Source organism: Thunnus thynnus, chromosome 18 (genome assembly GCF_963924715.1).
Source record: "Thunnus thynnus chromosome 18, fThuThy2.1, whole genome shotgun sequence".
Taxonomy (NCBI): Eukaryota; Metazoa; Chordata; class Actinopteri; order Scombriformes; family Scombridae; genus Thunnus; species Thunnus thynnus.
This window is the reverse complement of record NC_089534.1, coordinates 30,349,393-30,365,758: the sequence shown is the minus strand read 5'-3', so window position 1 is coordinate 30,365,758 and position 16,366 is coordinate 30,349,393. Positions and strand designations below refer to the sequence as shown.

The window sequence follows — 16,366 nt, the reverse complement described above, 5'->3', positions numbered from 1 at the left end:
TATAGTGATTTAAACATTTAATAATGTTTATTTACAGCTTATGAATTCTAAATAGAAAAAAAGTTGAAATGATCTTGATTAATAGGTCAGACAATGTAACCATACTATAATACTAAAACACACCGGAATAGAACATAAGTCAACGCTTAGACAGTAAAGGACAGTGCTCTTGATACCAGAATTCATTTTTGTTGACTAAATATTCTTTCTTTGTGTTCTGTTTGTTTGTTGTTGTTTTTGCATTTTTTTCTTTTGGTCACATAGTAGAGCCTGATACAGGCCTTAATATATGTTTGAATCATGTTTTGAGCTTTTTGCTTTTGAGTAGGAAGAAAATATTAAATTTGTGAATTATCTGTGAATTTGAGCATGAATTTAAAATTTGAATAAAGATTTTAGTTTTTCTGGCTTAGCAAGAGGTTGCTCCTTCCAGTCCTCAATGTGAGAACAATAATCTTTTGTAATTCAAATGACTCACTTAAAATGGAAAATGAAAATGATCTGTCTGCTGTAGCTCTTTCACTGAACAATTGGAGCTTAATGTCTAGTTATATGTGAATGTCATCCTCTCTTCATTTTTTTGGTTTGAGTTGCAAGAATCAGTGCCTTCTCCACCTCTCATAGGTCCTGGAGCACAAGCGTGATTACATTTGCGCAAAGTGTCGCCATGTTTTCAAGGTGAAGGCCGATTTTGACCAGTTATATACCTTTGTCCCACCGATGGCCTGTCCTAATCCTGATGGCTGTAACTCAACCAAGTTTAGCCATCTGTCTGGAGGATCTGAGCCTGCTGCCTGCAGGGACTACCAGGAGATCAAGATACAAGAGCAAGTAGGGCAATCACACATGTGATCCTCACATTTTCTAATTACTAAACAATTAATTTTTGAATTAAAATTACTCCCCAACCCACAGGTGCAGAGGCTGTCAGTGGGCAGTATTCCTCGTTCTATGGTGGTGGTTTTGGAGGATGACCTGGTTGATAGTTGTAAATCTGGTAAGAATTGTAAATAGCAAGGTTTGACACTGGGTAACACTTCATTTTACGGGTCCACAAATTTCATGGTAATTGGGTGGTAATTAGTAAGTAGGTAGGACACACAGAGTAGTAGTAAGGACACACAGAGAAGCAGAACAGCAACAACAACAACAATAGATACGTGACTAGCAGCAACAAAAAGCAACAACAGCAGGAACTTTTGTGGATTATAGCAGCTTAATTTGCAACTAGTTTCTGTCTAATTTCTACTGAGTGGACCCCTAAATTGAAGTCCAATGTTGCAGCTTAATTTCCGAGTAATTTCTGCTTAACTTCTGCAGGCCAGTAAATTGAAGTATGATTTACATTTACATTTACATTTTCACCTATTTCTGTATAATTTCAGCAGATCAGTCCAACCTTGTAAGAAATTTCCTAAATATCCTTTTTTTAAAAAAATTGAGCCACCATAAATTGCTAGTTATCAACAAATACAACTTCATAATCAAAAATCAAGTTACAAATTGCCCATTTTAAAAGTCCTTGCTTGCTTATCGAGGCCTGATAATAATGTCTTCACACCACTCAACAAATGTCACTTTTATATTTTGAGACAATACATTAACAAAGAAATTCATTTCTGATATGAAAACACAGCATTTGTGTTGTGCTACTTTTACATCTTAAATAACACTCTGATGTCTTTAAAAAGGCATCCAACCACTCCATCATGTTTTTTGGCCAACTGGTGGTTCCACTTGATGAATCTGAGGTTCATCTTATGAGCTGTGGCCGTTCGGTTCCCCCTGAAGCAGTACAGAACACCAGGCTCTCTCAATATGTTGTGTATGAGACCCTGTCTGTGGATACACAAAGTGTCGCCTATGGTTGACATGATAATGGATGGAACCATCTTGTGACAGTCTTTGATAAGCTCTCCAACAATCTGTGATAAAAACAAGACTAATAAAAACAAACTACTGAAAATTAAACTGAAGCTAAACCAAATTTAGCAATATGAAATTCAAAAATAGTATAGAAATTAAAGCTGCAAGCAGCGTTGAATGGGCCCTCGCGCCTCTGCGCATGTCGGGCCACGACGCAATCGAAGGGCTTCTGTCACGGGTATGTAGATGTCTTCAGACCCGGGCTGTTTTCAGACAATGCAAGAAAGAGTTAAACATCACTTCCTTTGTCCGCTATTATTCCTGCTGCTGGGGCTGCTTCGCTGAAATTTCGTAGGGGGCGCTATTCAGCCAGTGTGCATCACTGATGGAATATTGTCATGTAGACGTGTTCAGGCCGGGACTCTTATCAAACATGTAAAGTTTGATGCAGACTGGAGCATGTACAATAAAGTTATAGCAACTTCCTCTGTCATGGCGAAGCATCAAATCTCAACAGTGCGAGGATGAGAATTTTCTGCAGGGTGAGACATGTCTGCCTTGCTCACACCTGTGGCATCAAAATTATGCAAGTTTTAGGCCCATTCACTTGAATTTCAATTAGTAAACTGAAAACTCTTGATGAGTGTGTGTGTAAAACCAAATAATTTCCTAATTTTGATCAAGTTTATTTTTAGAAAAGTAAAGACTTGTGTGCTGTCAGGTGTGTAGAGACAATAAGTAACTGCAGCTGGACACAGAAAAATACTCATATATTTGAAGGGAGAGTGTGAGTGAACCGCTAGGTGCTTGGGCCCTAATAAAGGAAAAACTGCAGTACAGAGCTACAAATTTTAGTTTTGATTTTATTTTTCCGCAGCACTTTATCACTTAACGGTCACTCTCACTCCATTTTTTCCCTTCCCCTCATAGGTCAACCCCACCACTGAATTATACATATAAGACTCATAATTATTGTAAAATAAATGATAATAACACCAAACTTCATACAAAGTTTGTATATAATGTGCTGTATGTATATAGATCTTTCTGCTGTATCCTTCAAAAAAGACCTCCATTCAACCGTGACACCCATCCCCCCACTTTCTTCCCTCCCTTTCCCTCTCAGCTAGAGAGAAGGATTTCAGAGTACTCCTCTTGTGAAATATCCTCATAAATCCCATGACTATGGCCAAATCTTACATTAAAAATCACATTTTAGTAGGAATTTTCGTTGCAAATCCGTTGATACAGGTTTGAAAGTGGTCTGTCTTATAGTTTAGATGTCAGACGCCTCAGTTTGGCACAAAGTCCATGCCCAGGGATTGCCTCCCTATTGGTTTAATAACTTCTGTTCAGCAGTGTGATAAGTCATGTATTAAAGTTTGAAGCCGATACCATTAACGCCCTGGGAGGAGGTAGCGTTTCTTGGGGGTCCAAAATTGGCGCAAAGTCGTACTTCGATGGGTGTATTGTGGACTTCCTGTTGGATTTAGGTGTCAGCGTATGATTTGTAAGTCTTGTTGAGACAAATAATTGAGTTTTGGTTCGATCTCTCTATGACATTCCTACGGGCCATGGCCACCATTTTAGATACATAGGTGGCGCTATCTAGCACATTTTGACACTTTGGGGGTTAATTTTTACATTTTATCAAATTTTTCACCAGACCTGATGTGCGTGCCAAATTTGGTGAGTTTTTGAGCATGTTTAGGGGGTCAAATTTAGGGTTGAAGTAAATGGTAAATGGACTGTACTTGTATAGCGCCTTTCTAGTCTTCCGACCACTCAAAGCACTTTTACACTACAAATCACATTCACCCATTCACACATTCATACGCTGAATGGGTACAGGGGCTACCATGCAAGGTCCGAACCTGCCCATCAGTGTATTCACACACATTCATACACTGATGGCACAGCCATCAGGAGCAATTTGGGGTTACGTATCTTGCCCAAGGACACATCGGCATGTGGACTGGAGGAGTGAATCGAACCGCCGATCTTTCGATTAGTGGACGACCTGCTCTACCTCCTGAGCCACAGCAGAAGTGGCGGAATAATAAAGAAAGAAAGAAAGAAAGAAACAAAACGGATACATGAGGGTCTTCGCCCCTTTGGGGCTCAGGCCCTAATAACAGGCTAATTCAAAAGAGAAAAATATAATACCTCTACAAGGAGAAAAGACCTCTAGGCCACACAAAACACACACGACCGCTGACTTAGGAAAAATAATAGAAAATATATTTAGGGCCTGAGCCCCAAAGGGGCGAAGACCCTCTTGTATCTGTTCTGTATCTGTTCGTTCATTTTTTCTTTCTTTCTTTCTTTATTATCTCGCCACTTCAGACCTAAATTTGACCCCCTAAACATGTTCAAAAACTCACCAAACTTGGCACGCACATCAGGTCTGGTGAAAAATTTGATAAAATGTAATAATTAACCCCCAAAGTGCCAAAATGTGCTCTATAGCGCCACCTATGTAGCTAATATGGCTGCCACAGCCCGTAGGAATGTTGTAGAGAGATTGAGCCAAAACTCAATTAGTTGTCTCATAAAGACCTATAAATCATACACTGACACCCCTGACCTAAATCCAACAGGAAGTCCGTAATATGCCCATCAAAGTACGACTTTGAGCCAATTTTGGACCCACAAGAAATGCTATCTCCTCCTAGGGCATTAATGGTATCGGCTTCAAAGTTTAATACATGACTTATCACACTGTGCTGAACAAAAGTTATTAAAAACTTTGTAATAACTCGAACGGTTTAGATTTCATAAGCCCCGAAAGTTGGAGTGCCACATTGCACCTTACAATGTAAACCAATGGGGAGGCAATCTCTGGGCATGGACTTTGTGCCCAACTGAGGTGTCTGATGTCTAAATTATAAGTCAGACCACTTTCAAACCTGTATCAATGGATTCGTGATGAAACTTCCTACTAAAATGTGATTTTTAATGTAAGATTTGGCCATAGTCATGGGATTTATGAAGATATTTCCACTAGAAGACTGTGCTGAAATCCTGCTCTCAATCTGACAGGGAGAAGGAGGGAAGAAAGGTGGGGGATGGGTGTGACAGTTGGATGTAACTCAGTTTTATAGGATATAGCAGAAAGGTCTATATACTTACAGCACATTATATACAAACTTTGTATGAAGTTTGGGGTCATTATCATGTATTTTACAATAATTGTAGGTCTTATATGTATAATCAGTAGTGGGGATGACCTATGAGGGGACGGGAAAAATTGAGTGAGGGTGACTGTTAAGTGATAAAGTGCAGTAGAAAAATAAAATCATAACTAAATTTTGTAGCTCTGTACTGCAGTTTTACCTTTATAAAGGCCCGAGCACCTAGCGGTTCGCTCACACTCTCCCTTCAAATATATGAGTATTTTTCTGTGTCCAGCTGCAGATACTTATTGTCTCTACACACCTGACAGTACACATGTCAATCAAAATTTGACCAGGCAATGTGGGTTAAAAGTAGGGATGCACGATATTATCGGCACGTCATCGGTATCGATCGATAAAAGCTCTAAAATGAAATATTGGCATCGGCGAGTTCTGCCGATTATGAGAGGCCGATATGTCACCTTCCCCTCCGCCGCCTGACTGTGCCTCCCTTAATGGACTGTGTTACCCTGACGGTCCTGGTGTTTCCTCTGCAGGCTCCACTTCACAGAGCTGCCCATCAGACCCGCTGCTTCTTCCCACTAACCTGAATAACAAACCGGTGCTCGGTGCTCCGGCTGGATCCACATGGAGATCCGAGGCTAACAATACGTGGGAGGCTAGCTGGCTGTGCTTCCCTCCGGTCATGCTGCGGCTAACGCTATGCTAACCTCCCAGCTAACGTTAGCCCTGACTCTCCAGGTGGATCCAACTGGAGCACCGAATCCCGGTTAGTTATTCAGGTTAAAGTGGGAAGAAGCAGCGGGTATGTTGGGCAGCTGAGTGAACTGGAGCCTGCATAAGAAACACCGGGACCGTCAGCGTGAAACAGTCCACAGAGGAGCTGCTGTGTTCAGCTGCACAGAAATGAAAGACTTCGGCTGCCACGTTGTACCACTCTGTTTGGGGGAAAAAAAAAATCTTCTTTTGGTTTATACTGGCGGTTGGCAACCAGCGTATTAGGTGCATTACCGCCACCTTCTGGTCCGTAGTGTGGACTAGAGATTAATCCTGTCTGTCTAATAAACTCAAAGAAAACTCTACTGCTCCACCAATTTAGCAGGTTCATTAAAGTTTTAATGCTGAGCCATGAACTCCAGTCTTCCTAAGTTCTTCCCTCATATATTGTCTTTCTTGATCATAGTATAGCCTATGCTTGCATGCATGATAGTCTCCTCAGCCAGCTGGAAAAAATATGTGCATATATGGGTATCGGCATCAGCAGTCGGCCACAATGAGTTGGAAATATCAGCATATCGGATATTGGCAAAAAATCCAATATTGTGCATCCCTAGTTAAAGTTCTTTACTTTTCTAAAAATAGAATTTGTTTTACACACAAACTCATTAAGACTTTTCAATTTAATAATTGAAATTCAAGTGAATGGGCCCAAAACTTGCATGATTTTGATGACACAGATGTGAGCAAGACAGACATGTTTCACCCTGCAGAAAATTCTCATCCTCACACTGTTTAGATGTGATGTTTCGCCATGGACGTTGCTATAACTTTATTGTAAATGCTCCAGTCTGCACTAAACTTTACATGTTACACTTTCACGGCCTGAACATGTGTACATGACTTGTATTTTATCAGTGATGCAAACGGGCTGAATAGCACCCCCTACGAAATTTCAGTGAAGCAGCCCCAGCAGCAGGAAAAATAGTGGACAAAGGAAGTGATGTTTATCTCCTTCTTGCACTGTCTGAAAACAGCCCGGGTCTAAAGACATCTACATGCCTGTAACAGAAGCCCTTTGACTGCACCATGCCCCGACGTGCGCAAGGGTGTGAAGGCCAGTCCAACGCTGCTTGCAGCTTTAATTATAAAGGTATTCTTTTTCATTTTCCTGCTTCTTTTTATACATTCAAAGCATCTCTTTAGAAAAAACAAAATTTCTTTGTTTGATGCAAATCTTCAACTCAATTATACCACAAGAAAATAAAATTAAAAACAAATGAATGTACAAACAAAATTGCAGTAAATTAGAAATTAAGAAGTATTCAACTCTCAGTGCTTGATACACAAATTAAATGTATCCTCTGTTGGACCAAAATGCTTTTATTATCAATTATCGGTTCTTGACAGTCTTTGTTTTCCCTTAAGTTATCTTAAGGTTATTAGTCTTATTTGGTCTTTTTAAGTCTGTCTTTGGCCCAAGAAGAACAAAATAACAAAATAACCTGAGATCTCAGGAAAAATTAAAATAAAATAGAATGCTCCTTAGTTAGGTTCCCATTGATTTGGTTCCTATTGCCCCCTTGGAACGGTGCAACATCCACATGTCAGCATCCCGCCAAGATGAAGGTATCCACAAGCAGCGATGACGATCTGTATGGCAGACGAAGCAGCTCCACTCACAGATAGAATCGTCCCTCAAAAAAACACAAAATGGCCCAAACACAAGTGTTGCAGAGCAGTTATCACACAGTCTGAATTTCCTTGTTTTATCAAATTAGAATTATAAGAATTAAATCTGTACACACACAGAATTAAACCCTTACAATGACTAAAATAAACATGGTAACAGTTTCCATGATGCCCATGTCTATAATGCATCATAAATATACTTATATGTTATAATCTGCCTATAGCACTGTATAATTATAGTTATATGCACTCATAAATACTCATAATGCTTTATAACAATGATCATAACACATTAATATAGCATTATGTAATGACTTATAAAAGTATTATATCTATCATTTTATAATGCATTATCAGTGCTTTTCGCTCATCAGGCAACGAGAACCCCCGCCAGGCCAAAAGAATATTTTTTTAATGCCAAAAATAACGCCAAACATCGATTCATTCAGAAATCAATAGTGTTTGGGAGCCTCTGTGCAGCGCTGTTCCAAAACGTGAATTAACCTCTGTGTTGTTGCCTGGGAAATTCTTGGTAGCGTAGCTCCTTTTAAGGAATACTACGGCACTTACTTACCATGAAATTCTGAAATTAATTGGATTTATTTATTTATTGAATGGGACAGTGTGCATTAAAGATGCACTGCAACAGAGTTAGCTTGAAGCTAATTTGCATCTGTAGTCCCTGACAAAAAACATACATTGAGACAAATTTTGAGGTAATTTTGGGGTAATTTCAAATAACTTACTTGCTAATTACCACCTAATTACCTTGAAATTTGTGGAAGTGTTACCGCAAATGTGTGTGGTGTGAGTTGTGAAACTCAATCTGTGTGTGCATAATCAGATTAGATATGTGAGTGTATAAAATAATCTGTAAATGTGTATTGAAATGTGTGAATGTGTATAGAAATCTGCAAATGTGTATTCATATTTGCAAGTGTATCAAGATTTGTGAATGTGTAGACAGATCTGTAAATGCAACACAGATTTGTGAATGTGTAGATGAATTTGTAAAATTTGCATTAGACTGTGCATTACACGTGTAAAAGAATCTAAATATGTATTCAGAAAACACGTGCAAATGGCCTTTTATGTATGATTGAAAAGTATTTAGTTCTAAGAGCTGGAAGCACAGACAAGTCATCAGTCACAACTCAGGTACGCCTCTCAATAGACTGTTTTTACAAACTGCTAGCACAAGCTAATGTTAGCTCACAATGGAGCAGTATTATCACAGTATTTCCCCTGAAAGAATGTCAACTGTAAGTAAACACTAAAAAAAACCAAAAACCTAAATAAATATTCCGTTAGTGGCTAACATTATTACAATGAATGTGTGCAATCTCATCTATATTTTATTGCTGGGGTTTGATAGCGTTACTGTCTAGCTTGTTTCTGTAAACAACCACAACATGATTGTCTGCGGTCATCTGATCACTGCAGTGAACAGATTTGTTGATCTGCTACTCTGAGAGCCACTAGTATCTAACCCAGCAGGTAAGAATGTTGTTCTGACACAGAATATCCCAGAAAAGGCAGTTAGAAATTTTGCAGCAGTGATGACCTGTTGACAAGAAATCTTCACAATGTTTGTCTACAAGTTAATATAATTATATATTAATATAAGTTAATATAGAATATTACCATCAATATTGATTGACAGACATTTTTTAATATAATAAATTTGATATATATTTTATACTTACTATACACATTACAAGACCTGATCATTCCATTGTATGATTTTAAGCTCAGCCAGTCAGGTCAGTCAGTTTGTTCTGCTGTCACCACTCACACTCAGTGTAACATAAGAAATTGATTTTAACACTGCCTCATTAATTTCTTGCGACTTTTGATACAGTATTAAAACTTTTATAGCAGTAAGAACTTTTAAAACCATTCTGCCAAGTGATATTGTATAGTAATTCTACAAGATGGCTGATGTCAGACCAACAATAATCATCTTAGCTTACTGGAAATTTATTATGCAGCTTACTCACAGTGTTGTAGTGGAACAAAATGTTAATTAAAGCTGCAAGCAGCAATGAACAGGCCCTCGCGCACATTGTAGGGAGCTGCAGCCATGGCATCGCTACTAGAGGTTAGTTGACAGCTCTTAATTTTCAAGATTATCGGACACTGTGTGAATGGTTAAATATTATTTCCTGTGTGCAGTACGTGGCACTGGAGATGGCATATATTGGAAGTTGTTTATGAATTTGATAAACTGTGTGTCATTTAGGCTTCACTTCCTGTTGCCTGAAGGCAATATTATATGAGTGAAATATTAATGCAGCAATACATTTACCAGAGGGCAACTGACATGGATATACATTTTCATGAATATTGTACATTGCATGTAGGAGATAACTACTGCTTCCTGTGTCCACTATGTGGCGCTAGAGAACACCCACCAATAGGGCTATCACAAGATCAGATTTTCACAACATAATTATCATGGCCAAAAGAGCGATAACGATATTATCACGATACCTATAGAAAACTTGAAAAAAAAATGCTATCAGTCAAATCATCTTTAACTTTGTTTATTGTGTTTTGCCTCTTTTCTGGCAAATTAATTGCACTCAAAATATGAGTGTAGGGAGGTGGAGAGAGAATCGGTAACCATAACTGTGCAAAGTTTGAAAGAAGTTTGAACACATTGAAGTATAAGGTTTTTATTTCCGCCTGACAATTTTTTTGTGAACAGATGCCTGTAGATGACCTATAGCTGTGACTTATTAGCTGGAAAACACAATGGGACCACAGCATGGAGCCTTACCTAGTCCAAGTTCAAATTTAATAACAATACCACAGAAAATTAACATTTAACACATGTTTTTCTAAGGGTATGTCTAGGTATCTTCCAAAAAAAGTCCATTTAAAGACACCAAATAACCCCTGCTTCAGAGTAATGAAGCATAAACACATTATAGTGCTTTGTTCCCTGTCGAAACTATACTTTGTGCATATAAAAGAGTCAAAATAAGTGCTATGGTGGAAAAGCAGCTCATATATAAAGTAAATCACAACAAACTATTTATATTTACATAATTTCCATGTTGTGGCTTTATAAAAAGCAATAAAGCAGCATATGGTCATTTTTGGAATTTTGATGGCTATTTGAAGCGTCAGTCATCAGAAGAATCTGTTCCAATTGGCTTGATCTTTACACGAAAGAAGAGGGACAGGCACCTCCTTCAACACGGATTCTTGTTGGCTATTGTAGGCTGTGGACAGGACATGGAAGCTCCCGTTGGGTCAGGTGAGGTGTCAATCGAAAGGTCAGGTTGCAGCTGCCATTTTGATACCAAGATGTGGCTAATGTTTACATGCTAACGTGAGTTATGATGGAGAATACATTGGAAGATTAAGACATCTGGCTGGCTAATTTGAAATGATGCAACAGTTGTTAGTTGATATTTATTCATGTAAAAATGTGTTTTGGAGTAAGTATTTTACTGGTTTGGATCAACTGGACCTTTGCCAATGTAACAGGACCGTTTTTGTCGGAGTTGTATCAGTCAGTGGAGTAATATGAGGGAGTAATATGAGGCTTCATAGGTGAGTAGCATGAATCTTGTAAATGTTTGTTTGTTGATGGTCTGACAAGAGTTGATTGTACCTGCTGTTGTGATTGTATCTTGAAATGGTTTGCATCAATGTGTCGCGTAAGTACCCCCTTAAAGACAAGAGTTGTATATATAGCATACTTGTGTACTTAACAGTGTGACAGGCCTTGGGAATGTTAAGGGGTTTCAAGAGGTCTTAAATTATTTATCATATTTATTATCATATATGTACGTACATGATAGCAATATTTAATGTTTTGAATATCACGGTAATCGTCAATACCGCTGTATCACGACACCCCTACCCACTAGTTATTCGTCACGTTGCTGTATATCATCGGTAGACCACACCATGTAAATTTCATGTAAATCGATTGATGTCTGTCACAAAAGGCTGACTTCCTGTCGTCAGTAGGTGTCGCTATGACTATGACTCAATATTGACATGTAAATATGTTCAGGCCTGGGCTCTTAAAGCATGAGATATTTTGGGGCAGATAGGACTTTGAATTGAAAAGTGGAGTTACAACTGTTTCATGTTTTGGGCAGAACTGACTGAGCTCAAAAGCTTCACAATTTAGCATTTGCAGAGGTCTTTAGATGTTACATACCAAATTTGAAGTCGCTTGTGTTAGTTCTCTAGGGGGAGTTTGTTTGAATTTGAATTTGAATTTATTAATAGGATAGCCCCTTGAGATGTAGCATCTCATTTTCAAGGGGGTCCTTGAAGAACACAAAATACAGAATATAACATACTTACAACAACAACGTTACATAACAAACATAGACTACAAATACACAGATACAGACAGCTCTCTCACCATCTCCCAACCACACCCCCACCCTCAGCAGTTATACAAGAAGCTAGATACAAGACATGAGAAATGACCTGTAAAAACAGATCAGTTTCATCATTACCGAGAGCACTTGAAACAATTCATCTTCTAGTTGCAAATTCACACAAATTAAAAGCATGAACAGGTTGTTTTAAGATGACAAAATAAAAAAGTCCTGAAGCAGCGAAAATAGTTAATAGATCTAAGAGAAAGAGGAAGATTATTCCAGTTGGCTGGAGCTTTGTACTGAAAAGACCTGCGTCCAACTTCTTTAAAAATTCTGGGGACAGAAAAGAAGGGATATTGCATATGTCTGAGTGAATAAGAAGATCTATATGGAACCAAAAACTGTTTCAAATAGGAAGGACAATTAAAGTAAACACATATAAAGATGAACTGAACCCAGTGAAACCTCAAAATAAATCTACACAGAGAGTTATACAATACATTCAGGGGTCTAAGATAAGTATCAGAGGTGTTCAGATAGACAATGTCAGCATAATCAATTATAGGTAAAATTAACTGAGAGATTAGAGTTAGATGTTAATTAGCTGTGAATGGCTTCACTATGCGAAAAAATTACACAGTAAATTCAAATGGCTGACTTTCTGTTGGACTTAGGGTATGGCTCCAAGAGGCTTTTTTTAAAGTCTGGAGTTACATCTGACTGGGAAATTTTGTTCATCTATGTCAAATTTAAAGGTGGGGGCTTTGACTTTGAAGTTTTCAAGGGGGTGCCCTTGAGCCACTTTGCCACACACAAGTCCAAGACCCATATCAGATATCAAGTTTTGCCACTTCTGATGCATATGCAAAGATTTTTGAGTTTTCGAATAGCCCTAGCACCTCTAAAATTCTAAAAGTAATTAGGGGGCGTTATAGAGCCGATATGCCAGGCCCAAGTCTAATTGTGATATCAAATTGAAATATTCACTAGTTTGAAAAAGAAATTATTTTCTGTGCAGATTTTGGTTTGAGAGTGTTTAATTGAAATTGTAGCATGCCTGTAGCAAGTATTTAGTCTGCTGTTGTTGATAAAATCATCAAAGAAGCAGCAGATTGATGTCGTGCCAGAAACAGACGTGGTTCTTAGAAGTCTGTTTTCAGTGCAACGTCTCGGACCAAATGTCAGCCAAAATGCAAAAGCTGGATATTGTGCTGCTTCATTTTATTGAAGCTCCCACCTATTTGTGCCCCCCCCCCAATCTGTGCACCATGCACTCTGCGCTGGTCACTAAAAGACCACACAGATGGCCAAAGCCAGTTTCAAGGTCAGGAAAATACTAAACAGTTTGAGCGCTGCTTGCGCTGGTTGTTGCACTACTAACTAACTAACAACTAACCACTAGATGTCGCTGTGATGCAGAATTTAAAGCACCCAAGCTTCAAATCTTTTAATCTTTAGAAAAAAAGCCCCAAAGCATCAAAGCTTCATCTGTCACAATGTCTTCTGTATAACTATTTGAATTGTCATGGTGTTGAAAAGTGTAATAAAATAGCCTTGCTTCATCTTATGATGCACCAGTGTAATAGTTTTCTGGGGAGGGACGTGTGTTTGAAAATGTATAAATATTAAATCGCAGAAATAGCTACACACTATGACTTGGAACGCAGTGATCTGCTTTTTCTTTTTTTTCTTTTAACATAACTGTAAATCTCCCTTAGGCAGTACGTCTTTGAACTTGGTGTGCATTTACCATCATGTCCTTTTATGTTGTGATGAAACACTATAACAGACTAGATGCTGTTTCGCAGTTCTCTCTCTCGGTTCCTTTCAGGTTTTAGACTCGGCGTGAGTAGTGACAGCACAACAACACTTGACTTGGCTGAGCTTAAAATCATATGATGTAATAATCAGGTATTGGAATTTTTAAAGCTTATTAATAGTTGTCAATAATATTGATTTTAATATTCTAAGTTAATTTGTAGACAAATATTATGCAGTTTTCTTGTCAACTGACATTTTAGAGCAGTGATGACCATCGATCTAACTAGCTTTTCTTGGATCTTCTGTGTCAGAACAACATTCTTACCAGCTGGGTCAGATACTGGTTGTTCTCAGTGTAGCAGATCAAGGAATCTGTTAAATGCATTGATCGGATGGCTGCAGACAAACTCATCATGGCTCCTAATGGTTAATTAAAGCAAAAGTAACTAATCTATCTCTCTGCAGTAGGCATACACTGGTAGGGGTGCAACGGATCATGAAACTCACAGTCTGGATTCTGTCACGGTTTGAGTCACTGGTCATATCATTTTTCAGATCAGCAAAAACAAAAAAGGGAGGCAAATATAACTTTGCTTTCCATTTATTCTGTAAAACACAAGGAGCTTTTGCCCATGGTCTTAAATGAAAACAACATTCAAGATGTCCAATGGTTAAACAAAATCTTAATATATGTAAAATATCCAATACTCAATTTTTAAATTAAAGTGCAATATGAGGCATATACATTCCTCCTTAAAACATGGTGGTGAATGAAACAATAGCTTGTGTCCACATCATCAAAACTTGGTGACAACAGGAACACACGTCCTGTCCTGCTCCCTAGCTTGTTGAATAAGCCACCAAACAAACATTGACCCGGGAAAAGTGCACCACTATCATCAGTTAGCAGCTAGATAGCCAATTAGCTGCTCAGCTACAGCACATTAAACAGCATATAAACATATCCAAAAATGTCATGTCGGACCTGTTAGATGCTAATTTGGCTGTTGCTTCTCAAAATCCATGACTTGTAGCTACAGCAGTTTGTGTATTTTGTCTCCAATGAGACAATCTGCAGCCGAATTGTGGGGGGTGATCCGTACAGATCACGGATCAACTACGTTCCATTACACCATTATGCACTAGTGTAAGTTTTACCTATCATCCTCAAACAACCAACACCGGCTTTCAGGCTCTGTCTCATGCTCTTGTGCTGCCCAAACAAGTTAATCCATAAAGCCACGCCTTGATGATAAAATATACATAGCTATATAGGTTTATATATTTATTAAATATTATATATTTGTAGACATCAGCACTGATGCTCTGTTTGTTGCCCACAACTGAATGTACAGTATGTTGAATTTGGTGCTTTATTATATAACAAACATAAAGCAGCAGGATTGATATGTGTATCTCCAATCGAGGCAGCACTGTGCACATTACGCATGTGTCACAGTATCATTAACTTCATTCATTATTTAAATGTCTCAGCCTGGCGACAGGCGTTAGTGAGAATATAACGGTAATTGATGTTCTGTGTTTTTCTGCACATCAGATCGGCAAGATATTAAATAGATTCCAAGTTTATGCAATTAAATCACTTGGAATCAAGTATGAGTCCTCAGAATGAGCCCTGAGCTCCATCAGAGCTGTCAGGACATATTTACAAGTAAAAGTTCAAACTCAGTTTCCTCTAGAGAATAAAACTTAATTTTGTCCTGTCAAGTTATTACAGGGAGTTTCAAGTTTTGATACTTAAATACGTTGCCTCATAATATTTGCAGTGATAATTAGTGGCATACTGCGCACATGAAAGCATAACCATATACTGAACACACCCTGTAATCATTGAATGACAGTATTTAATATGGTAACAGATAACATTATTAACACATTTCACTGTACCATAACTTACTTTATGTTGTTTCATTGCACAGATATCATAACACATGGACAGGAATATCAATGTTTTGTAGGCTAAATCTTAATAGCTTAATTCAGCTAATGAAAGGATTGTCAGCATATTTATGGTGATGTTTATTAAAATTTAAGGCACAATATTGAGTTTGGGACCTCACAGTGTTCCACGGAGGATAACGTTTTTGTTCCTCAAAAAACATTGACCACAGGGCTTCTCTCCTCTTGGCCCATTTAAATGGTCAGTTCAATCTGCAGATTACGCTCACTTTCATACACTGTCATTGGGACAGTATTCTATCTATCTATCTACAGTGAGGCCTGTGAAAATTCTGTTTACCTCCATTGTAGTGGGATGGAGGCAGACACCTCACCTTGACAAATAACCTGTGAGACGCAGTTTCAGAACTCTCCACACACGTGTGAATAATATTGCTACAATAATACCCCCATACCAGCTCCTTGAAACAGCCATTAATGTGGCAACTCAAGCTGAGCCCAGTTCCATGTCAAGTCATGTCAATTTTATTTATATAGCGCCAAATCACAACAGAAGTTATCTCAGGGCACTTTTCACATTAAGCAGGTCTAGACTGTATTCTTTAATTTACAAGGACCCAACATTCTCTCATGAGCAAGAACTTGGTGACAGCGGCAAGGAAAAATTCCCCTTTAACGGGAAGAAACCTCAAGCAGAACTAGGCTTTAGGTGGGCAGCCATCTGCCTTGACTGGTTGGGCCGAGAGAAATAGGGAGGGGGAGAGGATAGAGAGAGACATATAAGCGCAGCAACAACAATAATAACAATAACAAATGGTAAATGGACTGTACTTGTAAAGCGCCTTTCTTCTTCCGATCACTCAAAGCGCTTTTACACTACGAATCATAATCACCCATTCACACACATTTATACGCTGA

General features: G+C 38.4%; 1 protein-coding gene across 2 annotated transcripts in view; it reads left to right on the top strand.

Moving 5' to 3' along the window:
- The window catches only part of mcm9 (minichromosome maintenance 9 homologous recombination repair factor), a 72,288-nt gene that overhangs the window by 23,619 nt on the left and 32,303 nt on the right, over window positions 1-16,366 (top strand). For both annotated transcript variants that reach the window (XR_010924565.1, XM_067573389.1), the window contains exons 5-6: window positions 625-831; window positions 916-997. Coding sequence is in view for 1 of the 2 variants with exons in the window: in XM_067573389.1 (XP_067429490.1) it covers window positions 625-831; window positions 916-997 (289 nt within the window). In the remaining variant the exon portion in view is untranslated. The remainder of the gene's footprint in view (window positions 1-624; window positions 832-915; window positions 998-16,366) is intronic.